The following is a 25,597-nucleotide window of genomic DNA, read 5'->3' as shown; positions in this document are numbered from 1 at the left end:
GCTATTGTTATTTTACTGCTGCTCTTTAATTATTTTTTACTTTCATTTCTTTTTGAGGTATTTTTCTTTAAACTGCTTTGTTGGTTAAGGGCTTGTAAGTAAGCATTTCACTGTAAGTACTACACCTGTTGTATTTGGCACATGTGACAAATTACATTTGATTAGATTCAGTACTGCCTAAAGTCTAATTCCCTGGTGTGTCAACTGAGCTGAGGGTGACATACTTTTTCTTAAAAACCACATCCTTGTAATAATTAATATTTATTCTGTGCACTCAATATTAATGTTGATCTGTATAAAATAAAAAATGACAAGGACAGACATTTTTATCAGATTTAAATTCTTTCCCCTTCAAAAAGCCACAACAACGCAACTGAATACATCATGTGAATGTGTGTCATACAGTACATCATTTCAGTTGTGAATAAGAGCTAAAAAATATGTTTTGTAATACTGGACCCTTAGTCGTAGATTATATTGGTGGATTTATGAAAATCTGCATACAGAAATAGATTGCTGTTTTAATGAAAGACAGTTAACTACTAATTTGATTGAATATAGTGGAAAACCATATTCTATAATGAATTAAAAATAACTATAGGATCACAAGTAATCATACAAATGGTGTAAGTGCATACTAAAAAGCTCAAATAACCACAGTAAGTGCTTGAACAAAGCTAAAACGATAGTTCAGTAATATTGTGGGAATAGAGGAAATCACACCATCCACTGCCAGTAAAAGGAAGAAAGACTTGCAACGTGCTTTTATTGATAATTGTGATAAGTTGCTTAATGATTGAACCTGAATCCACATTTTGAAAGGTCCTGAGAGTGTCTTTTTCTTCTGTGGTCTGGTGGTGTTGCAGGCCTAACTGTCCTTTATTTGTTCCAGTAGATCTCATAGGACTTCTTCTCTGTGTAGTTGGCGTCTGCTGAGCTGTTGCTGTTCCTGACCCTCTCCTTCACTACCTTCACCACCAGCCCTCCTGCAAGGGCAATTCCCGCTGCAGCCTTGCCTATCTCTGCCACCGCTGTCATAATGCACGCTGTCGCTCCCATGGAGCCCCAGGCACCAGGAACAACCCGCCCTGCAGATCCACACACCCCACCGGCCTGAATCAGAGTCCCACTCGCAGCCACCCCATCTGCCACAGCGGTGGCTGCACACTGAACAGCTCGAGCTGCAACACTGCCCCCAGTGGCCACTGCTTGCTGCCCAGCTGCTACTGAGCCAATAGCCACACCTACTGCGGTGCCCTCCCCTGTCAGGGTAGTTGTGCTGACAGCTGCACCTTCCAGAGCAGCCCCCAGGGCAGCTCCTGCCCCCATGGCACCCCCCACCCCTGCTGCAACTCCTACTGCTGCAGTCCCAATCAGGCTCACCTGCCCTAGAGCATCCAATGCAGCTGCCCCAGGACTGGCAGCTTCTGCCCCAGCTAGGGCGCCCACAGATCCCCCCAGCACTCCTCCGGTCGCTGCCCCGAGAGCCATGGCTGTTTTCCCTGTGGCTGCTGCCAATATGGCGCCCACAGCTTTTCCCATCCCTGTGCCGCCTGCCACCGACATCCCAGCCAGCTGCCCAGCAGCAAAGCCCACAGTGTTCCCCATGGCTGCAGCTCCCGCCGCTGCAGCTAGAGGGGCAGCTGCCCCGAACACTGCCCCCACGACCATGCCAGTGGCTCCAGCAGCCACGAGAATCTTCACTTTCTCTAGGACCTTCTCAGAAAGGGCGGCCTCTCTCCTGAACTGCCCCAGGGCAGAGAGGAAAGACTGCCTCCTACTCAAGGCCCTGTCGCTGCCCCGCTGCCTGGTCCTGAACAGCTCCCTCCACCTGTCCCCTCTGTCCCTCGGGAGGCTAGCAGCACTTCCTTTCCTCTCCTCTGTCCATCTCTCCATCTTCCATCCCTCCTCATTTACTCCTCCTCTCTCCAGGTCTCTCTTCCTTAATCCTGAACCTCCCACAGCTGCCCCCCTCCTCTCATCCCACCCACTCTCACTCCGTTCTAGATCACACTTCCGTCTTTTGGCCATCTTGTTCTCCCTGCCTTCTCCCTCCCCTCTCTCTCCCGCCATCCTCTCCTGCTCCTTCCTAATGGCAGCCTCAGACTCTCTGAACATGGTGTTGGTGTAGAAGCCTCCATTGTTCTCTTCCACAATCCTCTCCACCTTCTCCAGCAGCCCTACAACCTGGTGCAGGTCACTTGGGTCTCTGTTGTTGAAGACGTGGTACCTGCCCCCACATCTCTCTATCAGAGCCTTCAGCTCCACCGGGGCACTGGCTCCGAGGTACCCCTCCATCCCCCTACCTTCTAGGTCATCACCACGAGTGAACAGGACTAGTGTGTGGTCATGGACCGCCCCCTCCCCAAATATATGGACCATCTCCCACATGGCTCGGTCCTCATCCTCAGTGTAGCGTCCCAGTGGGATCACCAGGAGGAATGCATGGGGGCCTGAGGCAGACAGTGCCACACACTTGGCCATTTCAGAATGAGTCTGCTCAGCATTGAAGCGTGTGTCTCCAAAACCTGGCATGTCTACCACCACCACTCTTGTCCTCTTCCTCCTGACCTTTTGTCCTTCCTCCTCCTCAGTCAGGTCTGCGCTGCCTTGTTCACAGACTTGGGTGACTGAGCTGGCACGGAGCTCTGACAGGAAGTGCCTGCGGCCCAGGATGGTGTTCCCAGAGGCACTCTTCCCTGATCCTGTCTTTCCGATGAGGACAAGACGGAGCTCTGTGGCTAAGGACACATCCTCCTCCTTGCTCTCCAAAAAGTCATCTAGGTCTTTTCCCTCCCCTCTTCTCCTTCCTGGATGGACATGGAAATACAGCTTAATTTCTAATGACACAAAACAGCTATACAGTATTATTAGCTGCAGATTTAGCAAACAAATAGAAAATACATGTATCATATAATAACAATATGTTGACATCAATGATAGATACATATCATTAGCAATCCAGGGATATAGATATATATTGGCCAATGAGAGGCTTTGAAGCCACCCGTCAGCCATGTTGGCACTCCCCAGAAGAAGCAATCCTTCATAGGAATTAATGGACTTCTACAGTATTTCAATTAAATGTTTCTAGGACAAAATTACATGTATTTAAGTCTTTTTTGTTGTTCTTGCGGGGAAAGTAAGATTATATATATATTTTAAGTAAACTTCAAAGTCATGTAGCAGCTATTTCTCAATGATAGAAACGCATATAATAGTCACTTAGAGGCCCCCCAAGAAAACCTTGCCAAATTACAAACTCTTAAAACAATTTTTAAAATACTGTAATATTGTTCTAAAAGTTCGGTTAAAGAGGTTCTCTCAAAATCAGCTCTAACGTCAGAAACAATTCCACAACTCCCCGCGGTCATTGTCACAGTGAGGAAATCAAAATGCATGCTCAGCCTTCATATATTTGTGGGTAAAAATAATAATAAAAAACAACTTGTGTGTTAGTGGTATGGAGCTAGCTAGCAATTGCATTTTTATTCATCAAGATGGCCAAGCTTTGTGTGGTAGCAGGGTGTAGCAACACTTACTATGCATATGTGAGTATGCCTCTATTGCGACGCAAATTAAACACTTCGTAAAAATTTGGATACATTTGTGAGAATGAGAGGGGCAAATTTGGCATCTACTCATCAATCAGCGGGGCACATTCCATGGCTATCAACAATGAAAGGAGAGCTTCAGTCAAATGATTCATGCTAAAGTAACCAAATTAACATGTCTGCCAGCTGCTGGTAGCTAACTGCTATCATACTATATATAGGCTTGTACTTGTTTGTTTCTGTATAGAGCCCGGTGGCTGGGACCAAAACTGTCTGTGTGTGTGGATGGCGGGCTAAAGCGAAATGCAACACTTTGGCCATGTATTCCATTATGGATCTGGTGGCATTTCAGAAAAAGGAGCCAGTCTATCTTTGGAGAGGTATATTGTGAATTTTACTAATTGGGAAAGTTTATTTTTAGATCTTAGGATTTGGTATTTATTAGGATCCCCATTAGCCGCTGCAAAAGCAGCAGATACACTTCCTGGGGTCCAACGGAAACATTATTAGTCGAGGACTGAACTACATTCATTTAAAACGTCACACATAGCCGACATTCAGTGCATTCGGAAAGTATTCAGACCCCTTCACTTTTCCACATGTTGTAACGTTACAGGCTTATTCTAAAATGGATTAAATGATTATTTCACTCAATCTACACCCAATACCCCTTAATGACAAAGCAAAAACAGATTTTTAGACATCAGAAATACCTCATTTAGATAAGTATTCAGACCCTATGCATGAGACTCGAAATTAAGCTCAGGTGGGTCATGTTTCCATTGATCATCCTTGATATGTTTCTACAACTTGGAGTCCACCTGTGGTAAATTTAATTGATTGGACATGATTTGAAAAGGAACACCTGTCAATATAAGGTCCCACAGTTGACAGTGCATGTAAAAAGCAAAAACCAAGCCATGAGGTTGAAGGAATTGTCCGTAGAGCTGCGAGACAGGACTGTGTCGAGGCACAGACCTGGAGAAGGGTACTAAAAAATGTCTGCAGCATTGAAGAACCACAAGAACACAGTGGCCCCCATCATTCTTAAATGGAAGAAGTTTGGAACCACCAAGACTCTTCCTAGAGATGGACGCCCGGGCCAAACTGAGCTATCGGGGGAGAAGGGCCTCGGTCAGCGAGGTGACCATAGAACCCGATGGTCACTCTGACAGAGCTCCAGAGTTCCTCTGTGGAGATGGGAGAAAGTTCCAGAAAGACAACCATCTCCGCAGCACTCCACCAATCCGGCCTTTATGGTAGAGTGGCCAGATGGATGCCACTCCTCAGTAAAAGGCACATGACAGCTCACTTGGAGTTTGCCAAAATACATCTCAGACCATGAGACCACAAGATTCTCTGGTCTTATGAAACCAAGATTTAACTATTTGGCCTGAATGCCAACGACCCGATGCACACAGCCAAGACAAGGCAGGAGTGTCTTCTGGAAAAATCTCAATGTCCTTGAGTGACCCAGCCAGAGCCTTGACTTGAACCTGATCAAACATCTCAGGAGACCCCAAAATTGTTGTGCAGCAACGCTCCCCATCCAATCTGACAGAGCTTGAGAGTATATACAGAGAACGGGACAAATACAGGTGTGCCAAGCTAGTAGCTTCATACCCAAGAAGACTCGAGGCTGTAATCGCTGATAAAGGTGCTACAACAAAATACTGAGTAAAGGGTCTGAATACTTAAATGAGATGTTTTTTTAAATTTATGATAAATTAGCGAAAGTCTAAACAACAGTTTTTGCTTTGTCATTATGGGGTATTGTGTGTAGATTGTTTTTTTCCCTCATCAAATTAATATTTTTTTAAACAAGGCTGTAACGTGACAAAATGTGGAAAAATCAAGGGGTCTGAATACTTTCCGAAGGCACTGTATATCAAATGACTGTCTCTTCACAGTCCCCTGTGTGCAGTAAGGTGCTATTTTATCTGGTTGTATTGCTAGCCATGTGGTTATGACTCTATTTAATACTGTGCGTTTGCCAGCCTCTGTTCTGGATGTAAAGAGACTTCTGGTTGCATGTCTTGTGTTGTACCGACGAGTGTCTGAACTTTGTGCCAACTGCATGAACAGACAGTTCAGTACCTTCAACACATCAATACCTCGCACAAAGACGAATAGTGATGCAGTCAACTTTGAGCCAGGAGAGACTGACATACATGTTATTGACACTTGCCTTCTGTGTACATCTAAGTGTGATATGTGCTGCTTTGTTCTGGACCAACTACAATTTACCTATGTCCCTCTTTGCTGTACATGACCACACAGCTTGGCAGTTGTCCAGGTGCGACAAAACTAGGGCCTGTAGGACTTGTCTGGTGGACTGAAATGTCAAGAAGGCAGAGCAACGCCCTATCATGGACATACCTCTTCCCCTTTTAGCAACCATTGAGTCTATATTAGTGGAGGCTGCTGAGGGGAGGACGGCTCATAATAATGGGTGGAATGGCGGCGAATGGAATGGCATCAAACCATGTGTTTGATAACATTAAACTGATTGCGTCCAGCCATTACCACGAGCCCATCCTCCCCAATTAAGGTGCCACCAACCTTCTGTGGCCTATGTTCTGACCAGGATAGCTTTCTATCTAGGGTTACACCCAGCAATTTAGTCTCCTCAACTTGCTCAATCGACACATTATTCAATAATAGATCTAAATAGGTTTAGTGTTGAGCGAGTGACTTGTCCCAAAAATGCTCTATGTTAAGCGTGTCAGTTATTGATTTTACTGTTGCAGCCGACGTGTATACTATTGAGTCGTCAGCGTACATAGACATATGCTTTGTTCAAGGTCAGTGGAAGGTCATTTGTAAAAACAGAAAACAATAATGGCCCTAGCCGGCAGCCCTGTGGTATACCACATTTCAATGTTGTCACAGTTACTTCTTGTTAAAGAGGCATCAGCTAATATTAGCTTTATTAGCTCTATAGCTAGCTATCCTCTTCCTCCATTCCTGAATTTCTTTGTTGCTGTTTCTTTGTAGCTGGCAAAATATGATTTTGTGTACTGCCATATGTCGATAAGATAGCCAAGTTTGTCACGGGCTAATAACATTTTATGGCCAATATACCACGGCTAAGGGCTGTACTTAAGCATGATGCAACGCAGAGTGCCTGGTATATTGTCCATATCCATAGGTTGCACCGTCACTCGGTCGTGTCATGCCATTGTTATGAATGTTCTCAAGCCTCCTACATCAGCGGCACCATAGTGGTGCCCTAAAGTGGTGATAAGAATAGTCATTCTGGACAGAGACTAGACTAAACAGTTGTTAAACTACACTCTACTGCCTCGAAATACAATGAAATTGCTAAAGTAGTAAAATATTTAGTAGGAAACTATTTTGCCAGCATTATCATGTCGTCAAATTTACTTTAGACAGATGGCAATGTAATTAGCTAGGAAAGTTTGTTAAAAAGCTAACGCTAGCTATATAGCTCAAATCCGGTGTGTGTCCCCAATTTTAGCTAGCTAAAGTTATACTGCATCTGAAGTCAATCTGGTGATCAGCGCTCATTGACAATGCATTGAGTAGAATGCAAAAAAATATTTTTTTGACAAAACATGCAACTAATTTAATACCACAAACCCCCCGAGGTGCCTTATTGTTATTATAAACTGGTTACCAACATGATTAGAAGAGTAAAAATAAATGTTTTGTCATACCGGTGGTATACAATCTAATATATCACAGCTTTTAGCCAATCAGCATTCAGGGCTTGAACCCCCCAGTTTATAATAGTCAGGGTCGTTTGAGCCCTGAATGTTGATTGGTTGAAAGCCGTGGTATATCAGTCCGTACACCAAGGTATGACACAAAATTACTTGTTCACCGTTCTAATTATGTTGTAACCAGTAAGGAACCTCTGGGGTTTGTGGTACATGACCAAAGGGCTGAATCCAGGCACTTTCGTTGCATCGTCCTTAACAGCCCACAGGCGTGGTATATTGGGCGAGACTGAACAGAGACAAGACAGAGGCCCAATTCTTCGGACCGTGGGCAGACCCAGACTTGACCAGACTACCTCTGACAGTTAAACTAACGGACATAAGGGTACTGGGGGTAAAGTTTGACCGGGGGGGAGGAGGGAGTGGTAACTGGAGTGGAATCCTGGGGACCGTAAGACAGAGACTGGGTTTTTGGGGACTACGACAGCTGACTCTTGAGGGCAAGGTTTTAATCATTAAAGCTGTGATTTTACCTGTGCTTTTATTAATCAGTTCTGTTTTTATCCCCCCTCGAAGGAGTATTTTAGACCTGGAGCGAATGCTTTTCTACTTCCTGTGGGGAGGCAAGTGGGAGAGGCTGAGGAGGGAGGTGGTCAAGAGGCCCAGGTCCAAGGGGGGGAAAGGCTTGCCTGACCTCTACTTGTTCCTGGGCAGCCGCTACACAGCGTTACATCTGACTCTTGCCACCTCCCCGGTCAACAACAAGACTCAGGCCCTCGCACGGTTCTGGCTGGGATCATACCTCAGGACTCTGAGGCTGATCCCAGTCGACCTGCGAGCCCCAGTCTCTTTCCTGCTACCCCCGCCCTACGTCCAGCTCCAGAAGTTTTTAAGACATTTTAAACTGGAAAAAGAAACAGTCACGGTCTTAACAAAACACCGCTCTCTTCTCTCTCTTGTGCAGGAGCGGGAACCAGTATGTCCAGTGCGCGGGCTCGCTATAGGTGAGCCCACAACGGTTTGGCGCAACGTGGCCCATCCTGCTCTACTGAATCGGCATCGGGACCTGTCCTGGATGGTCGCCCACGAGATCCTCCCGGTCAGGGCCGTTATGCACTCACGGGGCATGGCGAGGACATCCGCGTGCCCCCGAACAGGCTGCGGCCAAGAAGAATCGGTGAGGCACATGCTCTGGGAGTGCAGAGCCGCCAGGGACCTGTGGAAGGAAGCAGGCCCCCTGATTACCTCGTGTCTGCCAGCAGGGGAGGACCTAACACCTCAGCTCGTGCTATATGGGGTGGGCCGAAGGCCCATTTCATCGAAGACCTTCACCAAGCTCTGGCCCACCCTCACGTGCCTGAAGGAAGCACTGTGGTCCTCCCGCAACCTGCTGGTAGCGAAAAACGTAGAGACCACCCCCCAGGCAGTGGCCATGGTAGCCACGGAAGCCCTGGGGTGGTACGAAAGGAAGGGGGCCTCGACCCCAGGCGAAGGGTCCCCCACAACACCCTAGGTCCCGGCGGCCACGGCCTGACAGCGCTGCGGCGCCTAGGGCGATGCGCCTAGGGGAGGGATCTCCTCTGGGCCCCAAAGGATGGGACGATGGTCTATTCAGAGGAGCAGGATGAGGTGAGCTTGATAAAGACTCACCCCGCTCCTGTACAAAGGACTGAAGACAGCTTTTTAACAAAGTGGCTTTTTAACATGTTTTTCATGTCTTAAAAATGTTTTACCTTTTTAGATCATTAGTACACATTTTAAATGGCTTCTACAGATTTGATATTTTTACAAGGAAAGTACTTTTACTCATGGTTGTTTTAACTAATTGATTTTAACAACATGTACTTTTTAACAAATTCAAATGTAACTCTCAAATGCTGTGTTTTATGCCTTGTTGCCGTTTTTATGTGTGTAAATGATGTAAAAAATGTATGAGCTGTTTTTAAAGGAATTGTGCCAATAAAACTTTTCCAAAAGAAAAAAAAAATTGGTCATACACCACATCCCCTCGGGACTTATTGCTTAAATATACAGCACCAGCTACATAAATATATGACAGGGTCCATTATCTGCTACCTGGACTTTAAGGAATATGTTTTAATATATTTAATTATTTAGTTTTATATTTAGTTTACATAATATAATTTCAAATTATGCATTAAAGTGTCTAATATCATAAACGTGGGAAAAACAAGTGTAGACAATACATGTATTTCTGTAGCTTCCTAAATATTTTTTACACTGCTGAAGTGCCAAGATGGCTTCAAAACAGCGCTCGTCAGTAATCTATTGTATATATAAATAATTGGTTGACAAGCAGCTGATTCTGACATTACTTAGGCTAGGTTCATATGTGCAGTTGTCAGCTGAACAGTTTGCAAACTACACTCGTTCTGAGAGACTAGGCCGACTATTTATACAGTTAAGCAATTAGCCTAATCTATCCAATGTGCATTACATAATTTGGTGTAGGCCTGACCTCACACCATTCTTTGACAGGCTGGTGAAAAACAGTCAGGAATGTTCAACTAATTTACGCCACAGATTGTTCAGCTTTGTTTTCCCTTGTGTAAAACCACTGTTTATTAACGTTGACTAGAGACAGACTGCACAATCATTAACTAAACATTGCCAAAAGATCACCCTTCAAATAGCACGTTGGTTAACTATTTCCTATTCTTTAAATAAAAATATGTAAATAATAAAGACTATAGCTAGCTAACGTCAGCTAGATAGCAATCTCTGTTGTTGACAGCATGCTGCTAGCTAATGTTAGCTAGCTAGATTTGCATGAGTTTTAATTTAGCTAAATGCTATGTTCCAAACTGTCAATAAATATGTAGAAAAAAAACAAAACCTTGGCCTACACAATTCCACGAAATTAGACATGATCTCTGTCTGATTAAGCTTCAAGTCTACATTCAGGCATGTTGGTGAAGTGTTTATGGCAGAGATAACTCTGTTCGGCAACAGTCCAATGAGTTTAACCAAAAACGGTGGGGGGGAAATGACTTCATGACTGTCGATTGCACACCTTTGGCGCCGTCTAGTGGCAGATGTTCCGCATTCTGATTTCATCACATTGACTTTTATCGTAATCTTCAACGATTGAGTGATTCATTTGTAATTAACAAATATGATTCATAGTAATGTAATTAAACTTAACAAATGTATGGTAAATCTACTCACGATAGTAAATTCTCAGCAATGAGACGCTTAATCTGAACCAGCGGAGGCTGATGGGATGAGCTATAGGAGGGCATGCTCATTAAAATGGCTGGAATAAAACACAAACCAATGTTAACTCCGTTCCATGAACTCCACCCATTAAAATGAGCCCATCCTCCTTTAGCTCCTCCCACCAGCCTGCACTGCTCTGAACATACATAAGTAGTCGCATTAACAAAACATAATCAGTGATCTCTGTATATTGAATAACTTAATTGCATTAAAATTAGACAATTTCCCTCAAAATGTCAGAGGCAACAAAACATTAGGGGATTATCTCAATTGCATACTCCTCGCATTCTCAAAACCCATAGGTGGTCAGAGAGGAGGGATTTCTGCTTGAATGGATTTTGAGGAGACAGGACAGGAGAAGAATGGAATTGAGATCTTCCCTAGATATGCCAAAATATAGATGTTTTTTTAAAAAGGCATTGTTCTAGGGGACCGCTGTTCTGACATTTCATTATGGCCATCAGATGGACAGAAACAAATGTGACATATAGAAGTTGAAGCTGATGAGTGGTTGCCAAAAGACATAGCGCTAAGACATTATCCCTCCCTGATTGTGGACAAAATAATATGTAAAATAGTTTTATTTAAAATCATAAATGACCAAACCCCATTTAACACTCATGCGGACAGTCACACACAGACAGAGCTAAGAAAGCATTCGGCTCTAGGAAAGCAAGCGGCAGACATCATGAAAAATGGTTCTGCGATCAACACTTGTACTTCAAATTAAGAGGATACACCTACAGTAGGACCTTTCAACAACAAACTCATAAAATCTCATTATATAAATCTGCTGACTCTGGAGAAGGCGACAGGAAAACTTCAACACAAAACAGAATTCAACATATTCAAGCTTTATATTTTGAAGCTTGTTGAATGGGAATGTAAACTCATACGTACAAATGCCATCATCAAAACAATTGTATGCTAGTAAATTGTATTCAATCTATTCACAAAAAAAGATAACATATTGGGTATTCGCTGTTTCTTCCAAAGTACAGTTATGTAATCTATTTATGAAAATGATCTTTCCTTATTAAATCTTCTTAAATATGTGGTAGCTGTATTTCCTTTGTTTCATAATAACTGCAGATTGGACACAGTTCTGTATACAGTAAGTCAGATTCCACAGACAGAGCTCAACCTCCTTTCCTTCTCTCCAGTTTGTTCCTGTGCCACATAAACACTTCTAGTTCCCTCAAATTTTCTGCTGCCACTTTATCCCTTCGACAGAACTCACCGGTTCCAAGACCCAACCTCTCCATCACTGAATCTAGGACTCAGGACATCCCCCTACATTTTCCTTCTCCTCATCATTTCTCTCCAAGAGTTGAGGTAAAGTACTATAGCTCAGTACGGGAGCGGGAGATGCGGGGCCCCTTCCTAATCTCTTTCCTCTTGTCCTCTTTCCTCCTCCTCTTCTCCTCCTCCCTCAGGATCTTCTGAAAAGCCTCTGCAGTGTGAAGCACCTGTGCCAGAGAAAAGCAGAGCGTGTGAACGTGTGTTTGAGGCATTTTTTAACAATGGGTGTATGGAGAAGCAAACAGCAGAGGATGGGAAAGCAAAAAGGTGCAGTCAGTGTGAGTTTTACTGATGTTACGCTCGTCTCAAACATAGTCAGGCTCGTTTGTTAAACGAGCCTTCAAAGAACACGCTTTCCAAGTCTGTCTGGTAGGCTTCACGGCGATAGTATACCATGTGGTTACAGAGGCTGAGAGCCACTGTGTTACTCACGTCGTCTCTCTCAGTGCGGTATGGGTTGGTGAAGTCTGGGGATTTCTCTATTATTCCCAACTCCTGCGACATCTGAGAGAGAAGGAGCGAGAGTTATCAGCCATTTTGAATCCACAGAAAAAAATTGGCACATAGAAAAGTTATAGTATGCTTACAACATGCTTATAAAATGTAGTAATAAAGAGGTTATAATACATTCCACCTGTTAGCTTTAAATAAAGCATAAACATTTCCTCTATGTCCCAGAGTATACCCCCAGTTCTATCCCCGTCTCACCAGTGAGAGAACATGCTGGTGTGCCCCCCCGGTGAACACCCCAGTGAGGTTGCAGAAGCGGAGCCCCCATCGCAGAAGGACGCCCCAGTCTGGGTTACGGTCGTAGTAGTGGTGGACAATACGTGGGAAACGCAACGCAACGTCCCCAAAGAACGCCGTGTTCTCCACCACATGGGAGTAGGCTATGGAGCGAGATAGAGAGTAGTCTACATTTCATACCTAGGAAATAAACTAGAACGTAAATCACTGCAGACTGACATACTAAAAGAGAGCGTCAGAAAAGGTAAGAGGCGGAGAGGGAAAAGGGGAGAGAGAGGAGAGGAGGCAGAAGAGGAGAAAAAAGCAAGATGGTGACAGACAAATCAGATCTGCATCGAGTGAGAAAGAGGAAGGAGAGAGAGCAAAGTTTAGTAACGGTATAATGTCCATAATCTGACCTTCTTTGATTTTGTCATCCATGGGGAAGGGATCATCAGCCTGCATGTTGGCTGCAATAAGGACGGCCTTCGAGTCCTCCAACACCTTCACAGAACACACACACACAATGTAGATTTCCCACTGTGGGTTGACCATCATAGTTGTCCTTGGGCAAAGAGCAGATATGTCCTCTGGGAATCAAACAGTATATATCTGGGAAGAATACAGTATATACAGTGAGGCCTCAAGCACAATAGGAAGACTTGGAAGCTAAATCCGGGTTACTCTAGTCTTATTAGTGACCTGCTACTTAGATACTGCTTAGCAAGTGGCCTTATTTGCCTACTCATTCGATCATAATAATCTAAACATGCTAAGAAACTAACACCGCAATTACTTCCCGCTAAGGCCACAACGCCCTGTTTCTAGCTAATGGTCAGCATGAAGGGGAGTTAAACAGTGGTAGAGCCATTGTACCTTAAACAAGCCCTTCAGCATGATGTCTATGATCTTATACTGCTGGTTGATGTCATTGAGCTCCACCAGGTTCTTCAGAGCATTTAGCTGGTCTTTCCTCTTGGTCTCGAACAGACGCTTGTCTGAGAGGGGGGGGGTGTTCAGGAAGAAATGCTGCCACACATTTCAATATAAACACTAATCAAGGGCCATCCAAGAGGACACCTCTTAATATTCTGAAGAAGGAAACAGACCAACAGTAGGATACAGATCTCCAGGTTGGAGTCGTGTCTGTGCGTATCGGAGTCTGCAGAGGAGAGGGCTGCAGCAGTAACCACCAGGACGACTGTACACACACTCAGCATGGTCAAGAGGTGGAGGTGGTGAGGCACTCTAACGTACACAGAACAAGAGAAAATGCAGTTAAACAATATTTAATACAACGTTTTTACTGAACTTGTAAAGCCAAAATTTACAGTAGGTCTGTCTGGTTGACATTAGAGCATATTTTGTTGTGTTTTGAAGGTTATATATATATATATTTTTTATTTATTTATTAAAAAGTATATTTATGATCGTATTTGTACTTTTTAAATCCAGTTTGGTCCTGTACTATAAATTACACAGGTTCTAATGGAGGTTATATCTGTCCCATTTAAACAACTTCTAAAAGCCACTTGACATGTCACTTATCTAAACCCCAAAATAACTTTCACAGACTTCTTGCCAGCCCCCGTCTTGCATCCTCTTTCTTCCTCTCAGAGACTCTCCATCCTCTAAGCTGTGGGCTGCCTCAACATTCCCTCAGGTCCAGCCTCCTCTCCCTCAGAGCATGTTAATACATTAAAACAGGATAAAAATGAGTCTTGGACTGATGCATATTTGATGAGCATTGGCTTTTAAAACATCAGCAGAAAACAAAAAAAAAGTGTCGAAGGAGGAGACAGCGTCGATAGAACACCAAATGTATAATTCAGCAATGTCTCCATCGATAATATTATCAGAGAGAGCGAGAAGGGGGATTGTGAGAGGCAGAAGAAAGTATACTGTGGGATGAGAGAGACCCTGTGGGAGCCAACTGCTTTTCTGCTGAATATTTCATTTATATTTTTCAATATGCAACAAGGTTACGCCTAAAGACAGAGATCTGATAGTGAGAGAAAGTCGCAGGGATGTGATTGAAAGAGAATGAGGAGACACCTGATAACATCTTTTCAGCTGTTTCTCAAAATGTAGTATCTCTATTCTGAACTCTTCAGTCACATTCCCCTACTCAGACACTTACCCTCCTATGGTTAGACTATTTAATTAAAATACTGCCTGAAGATTCAGAGACTGGGTTATGCAAGCTGTGTGATTTGACATAGGCTATGACAGGGCATTTGCCCGAATCACCACAATATATTTTGAGAAAACTATGCAACATCTAATCCCGTCAGCAAAAATGGGTGCTGATGATACAGTTGGAGCAGCAGAATACAGTGTTCGATTAGGAACAATTTGTGCATTCTGAAAACATCTTTGGGCTGCCTTCCAGCTTTTTGTACTAAGCATGCAAGTCAATAAGTCAAATATTCCTAAGACGGACAACCAGGGAAGAGGCTTAGTAGTAGGAAGCCCCATATCCATATTTCGTTACAAGCATAGCCAAGAAGGCCATAGATTTGATTAGTGTCAACACCATGGCCAAAATGGACATCCAGCATTGATGTTTCCATCGGACTAGACAAAGTGCTGGGATATTAAGGTGGAGCAGAGGGGGCAAGCAACTAGGACAGATCAATCATATCCACAGGCATCATGCAAAGCACAGAATTTGAGAAATGACACTCCAAAATGCACCCATTTACTGTAATCCCCCCATCAGCTGTGTCCAGAGGTGTCATGCCCATAGGGGGAGACGAGGGCAAGTGCCCCCTCAGATTTGTCCTGTTTCAAACATTTTCAGATGATAAATTTAATGACAACTACATTTTTAAGCCCACGTTTTATAGTAATTTGTCAGTGGTACTTTGCGGAGGGGGCACACTGACTGGACAAGGCAAAGAGTAACCCCCCTATTCTCCCTAGTAAGTGGTTCCTTACAAGGTGCACCAAGGAGCAAAGATATTCTAGGCAGGACATTAGATTTTTATTTAACTAGGCAAGTCAGTTAAGAACAAAATCTTATTTACAATTACAGCCTACCCCGGCCAAACCCTCCCCTAACCCGGACGATGCTGGGCCAATTGTGCACAGCCCTACGGGACTCCCGAACACGGCCGGTTGTGATGCAGCCCGAACCCAGGTCTGTAGTGACCGCTGTGCCACTCAGGATCCTTAGTGCATACAGACAGTATCGTCAGTGGAGGAGAGAGAGACACACAGCTTTTGATTTGATTTTAGATGCCAGTGATGGGCCGGACTTGCAGGAGGTATGTTTGTAAACTAATTTGATGAAGCTTTGTAGCCCATTGATTCCTTCTTGATTAATAAATCAAACTAAAAATGGTTGTTTCTCTGTAATAATAGCCATCTAGCAATTTTATGAAATTGGCTTTAGCTAGCCCAGACAGTTATGAGGTTGGGCGACTGGGAAACTAGCTACCAAGCCATTGCAGGCGATCAAGTTAGAGTAGCTTGTCTAACTATCTTATCAGGCATGCCTGCTGGCAAGGTCGCTAGACATTAGAAAATCAAGCAATTACTAAATAAGACTCGCGCTCATTGTGCAAATGTATTTACACTGGACAAAAATATAAACGCAACACTGTTTAATAAGCTGAAATAAATCCCGGAAATGTTACACACAAAAAAAACGTATTTCTCTCAAATGTTGTTTACGTCCCTGTTAGTGAGCATTTCTCCTTTGCCAAGATAATACATCCACCTGACAGGTGTAGCATATCAAGAAGCTGATTAAGGGCCATCGCAGTGAAAGCTGTGCGACTAGAGATTCTGGGTTAAAGTCCAGGCTCTGTCACAGCCGGCCGCGTCCGGGAGACCCATGGGGAGGAGCACAATTGGCCCAGCGTCGTCCGGGATAAGGGAAGGTTTGGCTGGCAGGGATGTCCTTGTCCCATCGTGCACTAGCAATTCCTGTGGTGGGCTGGGCACAGTGCACGCTGACACGGTTGCCTGGTGTTTCCTCCGACACACTGGTAACGGCTGGCTTCCAGGTTAAGTGGACATTGTGTCAAGAAGCAGTGCGGCTTGGTTGGGTTGTGTTCGTATGGGAGTTGCAGCGATGAGACACGACTAACTATCAATTGGATACCACGCAAATGGGGAGAAAAGGGGGTTAAAAAAAACAAGCTGATTAAACAGCATGATCATTACACAGGTGCACTCTTACTAAGGCCACTAAAAAGTGTCACTGTGTCACAACAATGCCACAGATGTCTCAAGTTGAGGGAGCATGAAATTGGCATGCTGACTGCAGGAATGTCCACCAGAGCTGTTGCCAGAGAAGTGAATGTTCATTTCTCTACCATAAGCCGCCTCCAAAATAATTTTTGAGAATTTGTCCAACCGGCCTCACAACCGCACAAGTGTAACCATGCCAGCCAAGGACCTTCACATCCAGCTTCTTCACCAGCGGGATTGTCTGAGACCAACCACCTGGACAACTGATGAAACTGTGGGTTTGCACAACCGAATAATTTCTGCACACACTGTCAGAAACCGCCTCAGGGAAGCTCATCTTCGTGCTCGGCATCCTCACCAGTCTTGACCTGACTGCAGTTCGGCGTCGTAAACGACTTCAGTTGGCAAATGCTCACCTTTGACGGTCACTGGCACGGTGGAGAAGTGTGCTCTTCACAGATGAATCCTGGTTTCAACTCTACCGGGCAAATGGCAGACAGTGTGTATGGCATTGTGTGGGCAAGCGGTTTGATGACAACTTTGTGAACAGAGTGCCCCATAGTGGGGGTGGGGTTATGGTATGGGCAGGCATAAACTATGCAAACGAACACAAATGCATTTTATCAATGGCAATTTGAATGCACAGAGATACCGTGACGAGATCCTGAGGCCCATTGTCGTGCCATTCATCCCCCCCCCCCCATGTCCCAAGGATCTGTACACAATTTCTGGAAGCTGAAAATGTCCCAGTTCTTCCATGGCCTGCATACTCACAAGACATGTCACCCATTGAGCATGTTTGGGATGCTCTGGATCAACATGTACAACAGCGTGTTCCAGTTTCCGCCAATATCCAGTAACTTCACACAGTCATTGAAGAAGAGTGGGACAACATTCCACAATCAGCCTTATTAACTCTATGCGAAGGAGATGTGTCGTGCTGCATAAGGCAGACTGGTTTTCTGATCCACCCCCCTACTTTTTATTTATTTTTATAAAAAAAGGTATCTGTATTCCCAGTCATGTGAAATCCATAGATTAGGTCCCAATACATTATTTCAATTGACCGATTTCTTTATATGAACTGTAACTCAGAAATGGTTGGATGTTGCATTTATACATTTTTGTTCAGTGTATGTTTTCAATAAACACTTGGAGACAAAATGTAGTTTACATGTCAACAATCTAAGCCAACCCCATTTGTTTTCTCCATAGTTGCGCACGTGTCGGTTTTGTTGCTAAACAACCAACCCCTCTATACACTCGTCCCCTGGTGACCGTCTCATACATAAAGCATCCTCGATTCAGGCTGTAAGAGCTTCAATTTCCTCAACTAGTTTTAACGAAGAGCCGCTGGGCAAAAATATGGGTACGGTCTAAAGTGCTCAGCCACCATGCTAGAGTGGCTAATGCTACCGCTGATGTTCAGCCAATCAGGCTGCAGCAGTCTGTTTATCCCTGGCTGAACGCCGTGTGCAACACCAGGAAGTAACACTAGCCACTCAAGCATGGTGGTCAAAAATTGTGTTTTATTAAGACAGTGTGCATATTTTTAAAGCTAGTTAAGGAGGAAATTGGCACCCTCGCCCCTGAATGGAGGACATTTTATGTAGAGCCAGTCGCGGGGGCCATGAGTGTATAGCTGGCTGCATAGAGTCCAGTTGGATGCAGATGACAAAAGATGGAAAGGAATAAGAGCGCAATATGCAGCCAGCTGGGCTAGCAAAGATGCAGAGAAGCATATTTAAGGTTATGATACTATATACCCGTGTGGCATTTTAATGACAATTACAATTCAACAGGAAAAGAGGTATGTTTACATAACCTATGCAGAAAAATAGATATCTTTTATATGGAATTAGGTATAATCATATGGCTATAGAGGGACAATTTAGGATTTTTCAAACACCTGAAACAGCTTTTTCTTACAATCTCCAGACCGTGCTAAAGAATTCATCCACACATAATTCGTGCCCCCTATGAAACAGTGTGTGCATGACGCCCATGGCTGTCCATCATTACAGAATGGTCCATCAAACTCTGTGTATGTAAGCTGTTGTAAGATATTTTTTTAATAGATTAAATGTAATCTAGTACATACAGTATGTTGTACCATATAATCAGTCGGAGGTTTGAGGTTCAGGGTGGGATACATTACAATATCGGAGCTCTCTGCGTGAATCAGACAGCTGTTATTGGTAACGTTAGGCTTTCAGAGAAGCACTGGGTATTGACCAAGTATTTTGTTGGCAATAATTGATACTTTGAGGGAAATGTCATACAAAACGTAAACTTGTTGAGATAAAGGTTAATATACTGCCAATCAAAATGACCCCTTTCTGACCCCGCTTGGAAGTTGTTTTGCATACAGTGGACTTGAACGATCCTTTAATTTAATGTGTCCCATCATTAGTATATCAGGCACCATTTCAAGGAAGAGGCTCGAACCACAATGATCTGTGTTGAATGGTTTTAGAAAACGCGAACGTTTTCGTGGTGTGCAGTTCGCTATCTTTGAAAACACCCGAGGCACATGAAATAGCAGCATTTGTGAATAAACCGGTCATCGAGAATTTTTATGACAATGTAAACCCATCTGTATCCCAATGCATGCATTTCACTCGCTACTGGTCAGCTGTGGACACTATACTTCGACATCATCATAAACTCGCCGTTCACTCACCTCGTAGTAAGAAACAGCACGATATAAAACGATAGCAAAACCAACTATTATTTCTCGCTAGCATCAGTTTCCTCGTAAAAATTGAGACATCAGTTGCGGAGTGTTTGCTACAATATCGCGTTTGAAATGTTAATTTACATACAGAAGTCGCTTGCTCCACTCCGCCTGTGCCACGATCGCACCGGCTGGCTCTGCTTGGACGAATGGCAGCCAGCGATTACATGGAAGGAGGTGGTTTCCAGACGGAAATTTTAGAGCGGCACACAGGCCTTTGTACGCGGTAAATCCCTCCCCCTCCCGCTTATCACGAAAGAAAGTAAACCCATAGACAGAGGACTCTAATGCCAAAAACCCGTTTCAGCATTGGCAGCACCATTGGGGACTTTCACAATTTGAAGAAGTCAACTGGGTGGGACTTCCTATGGGTTGTGAAGGATCACATACAGTACCTCCATCCAGGTCACCAGGAGGGATCAGCCAATGAACTATACTCGTGAGCAAACATTCCATAACTGCAGTTGGCAGTAAATAGGCTAGAAGGGATACAGCAAGGGTAGGCAACCCTGGTCCTGGAGTGCAGAAGCCACTTCATGTTGTGTTTGAATTTAGGCAAACACTTTACTGATCAATTAGCTCAGTTGGTCAGGTGTAGTGCCTAGTTGGGAACACAATCCTGCAGTACTCAAGCAACAGGATTGCCTACCGCTGGGATACAGCTTATGTCAGAATTGACCAGAATGTACTTTAAGTAGCAGGTCAGGAGAATTTACGCAGCAGGTTAGGATAATTAACATAGCAAGCTAGGAGAATTAGGTTCATCTTAGGAAAATAGTTATGGTTAGCTAAAACGCAAAAAAACATTTGTCAATTTTACATTTGTATCCCATCTAGCCATGACCATCCAAATCGGTGGCCTCAGATTGGCCTATATTTCTGAATGACGCCGCTCCCTCTCAGTGCCATTGAAGGTCCATCCGCTTACGCTACTGCCCAGCTTTTCTTAACTGCCTGGCTGAACACACCGTATCATCTGAATCTGTGGAAGACCATCACCAAGACCTGCCAGATTTCTACATTTGTTTAGTTTGTATTTACAGCATATTTGAGATTCTTTGTAATGAAAAGCGCTATATAAAATACATCTATTATTATAAGAGGCAGCATGCACCAGATATCGTGACAGGAGTCTCCTATAAGAACCGCTCTGATCTGACAAGCTACTGAAGCGCACACTGCTGGAGTACATTCAGCCCCGCTAACCCCTGAATAAGAGTCTTACACACACACACACATCAAAGCTCTGTCACTAAGGGAGGCAGCAGGGCCAGCATGATGCTGTATCACATGACAAATGGGGACATTGATGACTTTTCAGTGCAGTGACATTCCATTTCTGAGCCAGACAAACCCTATGAGGGCCTGTGTCCTGCCACTGTCATGGGTGTCACAATGGCATAGAGGTGGTGACAGGGGGCTGCTTGGACATGGGACAATTAAAAGAGTGTGTCTCAGTGACGTTCAACATAGTCTCATAGAGCTCTGCCTGTGTGCTCTCTGTTTGCATTTTACTCTGCTGCTGTATGTGTTCCAGTCAGTGTGTTGTGTACTGTACCTGTGTGAGCAGCTGTCTCAGGGCCTGTGTTGTGTACTGTACCTGTGTGAGCAGCTGTCTCAGGGCCTGTGTTGTGTACTGTACCTGTGTGAGCAGCTGTCTCAGGGCCTGTGTTGTGTACTGTACCTGTGTGAGCAGCTGTCTCAGGGCCTGTGTTGTGTACTGTACCTGTGTGAGCAGCTGTCTCAGGGCCTGTGTTGTGTACTGTACCTGTGTGAGCAGCTGTCTCAGGGCCTGTGTTGTGTACTGTACCTGTGTGAGCAGCTGTCTCAGGGCCTGTGTTGTGTACTGTACCTGTGTGAGCAGCTGTCTCAGGGCCTGTGTTGTGTACTGTACCTGTGTGAGCAGCTGTCTCAGGGCCTGTGTTGTGTACTGTACCTGTGTGAGCAGCTGTCTCAGGGCCTGTGTTGTGTACTGTACCTGTGTGAGCAGCTGTCTCAGGGCCTGTGTTGTGTACTGTACCTGTGTGAGCAGCTGTCTCAGGGCCTGTGTTGTGTACTGTACCTGTGTGAGCAGCTGTCTCAGGGCCTGTGTTGTGTACTGTACCTGTGTGAGCAGCTGTCTCAGGGCCTGTGTTGTGTACTGTACCTGTGTGAGCAGCTGTCTCAGGGCCTGTGTTGTGTTTTCTCCCAGCTCGTTCAGGCCTCTCTTCTCCACCGCCTCCAACACCTGACACAGGTCTGGCTCCCACACCACCACCCTACTGCCATACCGCAACAGCTGCATGGGAGGGACATGTGTTGGTATTCAAGGCTTCATCGGGGTGCTTACAAACAGAAGGCAAAGACACATTTGAATACACTTCAAAATGGCCCTGCACTGCTTCAAAGACCAACAGTAGTATGAGTGTGTCCGGGTGCAGTCTTGAAGCATCTGCATGCTTCCCATCCGAATCAGTTCGGAGTAGTTCATATATGTGTATTTATTATGACGCCATTTTGGGACGTTTCGGTCTTCGCAAGGGTTTTTTCCGACTATTTGTCCACACAAACATTTTTCTTGTGACAAGCCGAAGTTCGGTAGAAAAAGTCTACGCTCCTTCGTCTGTGATTGGTCAACAGTAGGGATTTTTCAATTAAGTGTTTGTTGTCATTCAACGACAGACAATTCATTTTCATGCAGATTTATTCACTTGAGAAATACTGCACCAAACATCTTAGTTAGATGTAAAATTGTGTGACTAAGATCTCCTTGGCAAAAACATCAAAATGAATTGCAGTTTTCTTGAGTTATCTTAGATGAATTCTAACTATTTTGAGGAAGTGTATACTGGCTATGGTGAAGTAAGACAAACAATACTATTGCCTCTTTCTTCTCGTTTTTCAAGCAAAGGTCTTTTAAGGGAGTATGCGAGCACACTTGTTTGGTTCACCTAGCAGAGTGTGGCTGGGTGCAGTCTTACCAGTGTGAGTAGTGTGAGTGTGGCTGGGTGCAGCAGGCAGCTCTCTCAAGAGTTGAGCAGAGAGTAGAGCAGGAAGCGACTCCAGGGCTGACACACCACATGCTGGGCTGGTGACAGAGGGGAAAAGGAGAGGTCAGGATGATGGTGAGGCGTGAATACACTGACAAACACAGTGGTCAGATGGCGCAGATGCTACGCTACAGGACTGTTCTACTACCACAGACTGGAATATGTTCTGGAATTCATCCAATGGCATTGAGGAGTATACCACCTCAGTCATCAACTTCATCAAAGTGCATTGACCACGTGGTCCCCACAGTGACCGTACGTACATATCCCAACCAGAAGCCATGGATTACAGGCAACATCTGCATCGAGCTAAAGACTAGAGCTGCCGCTTTCAAGGAGCGGGACACTAATCCGGACGCTTATAAGAAATCCCGCTATGCCCTCAGACTAACCATCAAACACGCAAAGCATCAATACAGGATTAAGATTGAATCCAACTACACCGGCTCTGACACTCGTCGGATGTGGCAGAGCTTGAAAACTATTACGGACTACAAAGGGAAAACCAGACGCGAGCTGCCCAGTGACGCAAGCCTACCAGACAAGCTAAATGCCTTCTATGCCCGCTTTGAGGGCAAGCAACACTGAACCATGCATGACAGCGCCAGCTGTTCCGGACGACTGTGTGATCTTGTTCTCCGTAGCCAATGTAAGACCAGAAACAGGTTAACATTCGCAAGGCCACAGGGCCAGACGGAATACCAGGGTGTGTACTCAGAGCATGTGCTGACCATCTAGCAACTGTCTTCACTGACATTTTCAACCTATCCCTGACCCGGTCTGTAATACCAACTTGTTTCAAGCAGACCACCATAGTCCCGGTTCCCAAGAACGCCAAGGTAACCTGCCTAAATAACTATCGCCCTGGTACTGGTACTCCCTGTATATACAGTTGAAGTCGGAAGTTTACAAGCACTTCGGTTGGAGAAAGCAAAACTTGTTTTTCAACCACTCCACATATTTGTTGTTAACAAACTATAGTTTTGGCAAGTCGGTTAGGACATCTACTTTGTACATGACACAAGTAATTTTTCAGACAAATTATTTCACTGTATCACAATTCCAGTGGATCAGAAGTTTACATACACTATGTTGACTGTGCCTTTAAACAGCTTGGAAAATTCCAGAAAATTATGTCATGTCTTTAGAAGCTTCTGATGGGCTAATTGACATAATTTGAGTCAAATGGAGGTGTACCTCGGGATGTATTTCAAGGCCAACCTTCAAACTCAGTGCCTCTTTGCTGGACATCAGGGGAAAATCAAAAGAAATCAGCCAAGAAAAAAAATTGTAGACCTCCACAAGTCTGGTTCATCCTTGGGAGCAATTTCCAAACGCCTGAAGGTACCACGTTCATCTGTACAAACAATAGTACGCAAGTATAAACACCATGGGACCATGCAGCCGTCATACCTCTCAGGCAGGAGACGCGTTCTGTCTCCTAGAGATGAACGTACTTTGGTGTGAAAAGTGCAAATCAATCCCAGAACAACGGACCTTGTGAAGATGCTGGAGGAAACAGGTACAAAAGTATCTATATCCACAGTAAAACGAGTCCTATAATCGACATAACCTGAAAGGCTGCTCAGCAAGGAAGAAGCCACTGCTCCAACACCGCCATAAAAAAAGCCAGACTACAGTTTGCAACTGCACATGGGGACAAATATCGTACTTTTGGGAGAAATGTCCTCTGGTCTGATGAAACAAAAATAGAACTGTTTGGCCATAATGACCATCGTTATGTTAGGAGGAAAAAGGGGGAGGCTTGCAAGCCGAAAAACACTATCCCAATCGTGAAGCACAGGGGTGGCAGCATCATGTTGTGGGGGTGCTTTGCTGCAGGAGGGTCTGGTGCACTTCACAAAATAGGTGGCATCATGAGAACGGAATTATGTGGATATATAGAAGCAACATCTCAAGATATCAGTCAGGAAGTTAAAGCTTGGTCGCAAATGGGTCTTCCAAATGGACAATGACCTCATGCATACTTCATAAGTTGTGGCAAAATGGCTTAAGGACAACAAAGTCAAGGTATTGGAGTAGCCATCACAAAACCCTGACCTCAGAAAATGTGTGGGCAGAACTGAAAAAGCATGTAGGGAGGCCTACAAACCTGACTCAGTTACACCAGCTCTGTCAGGAGGAATGGGCCAAAATTCACCCAATTTATTGTGGGAAGCTTGTGGAAGGCTACCCGAAACATTTGACACAAGTTAAACAATTTAAAGGCAATGCTACCAAATACTAATCGAGTGTATGTAAACTTCTGACCCACTGGGAATGCGATGAAAGAAATAAAAGCTTAAATAAATCATTCTCTCTACTATTTTTCTGACATTTCACATTCTTAAAATAAAGTGGTGATCCTAACTGACCTAAGACAGGGAATTTTTACTAGGATTAAATGTCAGGAATTGTGAAAAACTGAGTTTAAAGGTATTTGGCTAAGGTGTATGTAAACTTCCGACTTCAACTGTACACACATATATATATATATAGAAAGCCAGTATGAGGGTTTGCCGTCACGCTAGAATGAAAGAATGCGTGGAAGAGAAAACATCTGTAGAGTTCAAAAAGTACTTGCACTCAAATCATAAAAAGGAATAACCCAAGGAGACTGAGATGCAAAAATAATAGAATTAATTTAATCCATATGCTCGGAAGAATATAACAAATGAAAGGTGCTATATAAAAAAGGAATGGAGCGTTCCATTTAAAAAAAATTAAATAGCACCTTGCACTTTCACACAGATTATAACGATGTACAGTAGCTATGCAGTCATTCAGCGATACTGGACATAGAAACCAGGCTAACCTTCCAAAGAATGCTGACTAAATCAGTTTGAGCTCTACAACTAACCACAATATGAATGATCTTTTTCTGTACTAAAATTCTAAATACTGTACCACATGGCAGTTATGTACATATTGTGGCTTAATTCCTTTTCCTCATTTAACTGGAAGACGTGAATATTGTGTATTTTGTTGTTCCTGGAGGCTGTTGCAATAGTGACAACCAAAAGATACCTGTGTTGTTATTTTTACTCGTTACTGTTATTCAGTATTCACTGTGTATTTATTCCGTGTGTCACTATTTCTATTGTTATCTTTAACTCTGCATTGTTG

At 44.1% G+C, this 25,597-nt stretch overlaps 3 protein-coding genes across 5 annotated transcripts; 1 reads left to right on the top strand and 2 right to left on the bottom strand.

Moving 5' to 3' along the window:
* Positions 1-248: 248 nt before the first annotated feature.
* LOC109897354 (uncharacterized) lies at positions 249-5,955 on the bottom strand. Its single transcript, XM_020491868.2, has 2 exons — positions 5,934-5,955; positions 249-2,810 (listed from the first exon to the last, which is right to left on the bottom strand). Exons 1-2 carry the CDS (start codon positions 5,953-5,955, stop codon positions 880-882), a joined length of 1,953 nt encoding a protein of 650 aa, XP_020347457.1. The 3' UTR covers positions 249-879.
* A 440-nt stretch (positions 5,956-6,395) lies between these two features.
* Positions 6,396-9,224, top strand: LOC116374331 (uncharacterized). Its single transcript, XM_031825976.1, has 2 exons — positions 6,396-6,419; positions 7,500-9,224. Exons 1-2 carry the CDS (start codon positions 6,396-6,398, stop codon positions 8,748-8,750), a joined length of 1,275 nt encoding a protein of 424 aa, XP_031681836.1. The 3' UTR covers positions 8,751-9,224.
* Positions 9,225-11,040: 1,816 nt separating this feature from the next.
* LOC109898606 (coiled-coil domain-containing protein 134-like) lies at positions 11,041-21,699 on the bottom strand. Of its 3 annotated transcripts, none has more exons than XM_020493635.2 (7): positions 19,389-19,720; positions 13,629-13,753; positions 13,382-13,503; positions 12,925-13,009; positions 12,488-12,669; positions 12,212-12,283; positions 11,041-11,946 (listed from the first exon to the last, which is right to left on the bottom strand). In XM_020493635.2, the coding sequence occupies exons 2-7, from the start codon at positions 13,723-13,725 to the stop codon at positions 11,821-11,823; spliced, it is 684 nt and encodes a 227-aa protein (XP_020349224.2). In that variant the 5' UTR covers positions 13,726-13,753; positions 19,389-19,720; the 3' UTR covers positions 11,041-11,820. The 3 variants fall into 3 exon arrangements, with proteins under 3 accessions (XP_020349224.2, XP_020349225.2, XP_031683454.1); XM_020493636.2 differs by having other exon boundaries at positions 19,531-19,719; XM_031827594.1 differs by lacking the exon at positions 19,389-19,720 and adding an exon at positions 21,589-21,699 and having other exon boundaries at positions 11,043-11,946.
* Between the last annotated feature and the right edge of the window lie 3,898 nt (positions 21,700-25,597).

The sequence above is a fragment of the Oncorhynchus kisutch genome, linkage group LG6 (genome assembly GCF_002021735.2).
Source record: "Oncorhynchus kisutch isolate 150728-3 linkage group LG6, Okis_V2, whole genome shotgun sequence".
Taxonomy (NCBI): Eukaryota; Metazoa; Chordata; class Actinopteri; order Salmoniformes; family Salmonidae; genus Oncorhynchus; species Oncorhynchus kisutch.
This window is presented reverse-complemented; position numbering and strand designations above follow the sequence as displayed.

Excerpts from the sequence above, each read along its gene's own strand:
- LOC109897354 (XM_020491868.2), bottom strand. The coding sequence starts at position 5,955 with ATGGTTGCTAAAAGGGGAAGAG. Across the intron at positions 2,811-5,933 it reads GGTTGCTAAAAGGGGAAGAG|GAAGGAGAAGAGGGGAGGGA; the intron begins GTATGTCCATGA and ends ATGTCCATCCAG.
- LOC116374331 (XM_031825976.1), top strand. The coding sequence starts at position 6,396 with ATGGCCCTAGCCGGCAGCCCTGTG. Across the intron at positions 6,420-7,499 it reads CCCTAGCCGGCAGCCCTGTG|CCCACAGGCGTGGTATATTG; the intron begins GTATACCACATT and ends CGTCCTTAACAG.
- LOC109898606 (XM_031827594.1), bottom strand. The coding sequence starts at position 13,725 with ATGCTGAGTGTGTGTACAGTCGTCCTGGTGGTTACTGCTGCAGCCCTC. Across the intron at positions 13,010-13,381 it reads TGCTGAAGGGCTTGTTTAAG|GTGTTGGAGGACTCGAAGGC; the intron begins GTACAATGGCTC and ends TGTTCTGTGAAG. Across the intron at positions 11,947-12,211 it reads ACCGCACTGAGAGAGACGAC|GTGCTTCACACTGCAGAGGC; the intron begins GTGAGTAACACA and ends TCTCTGGCACAG.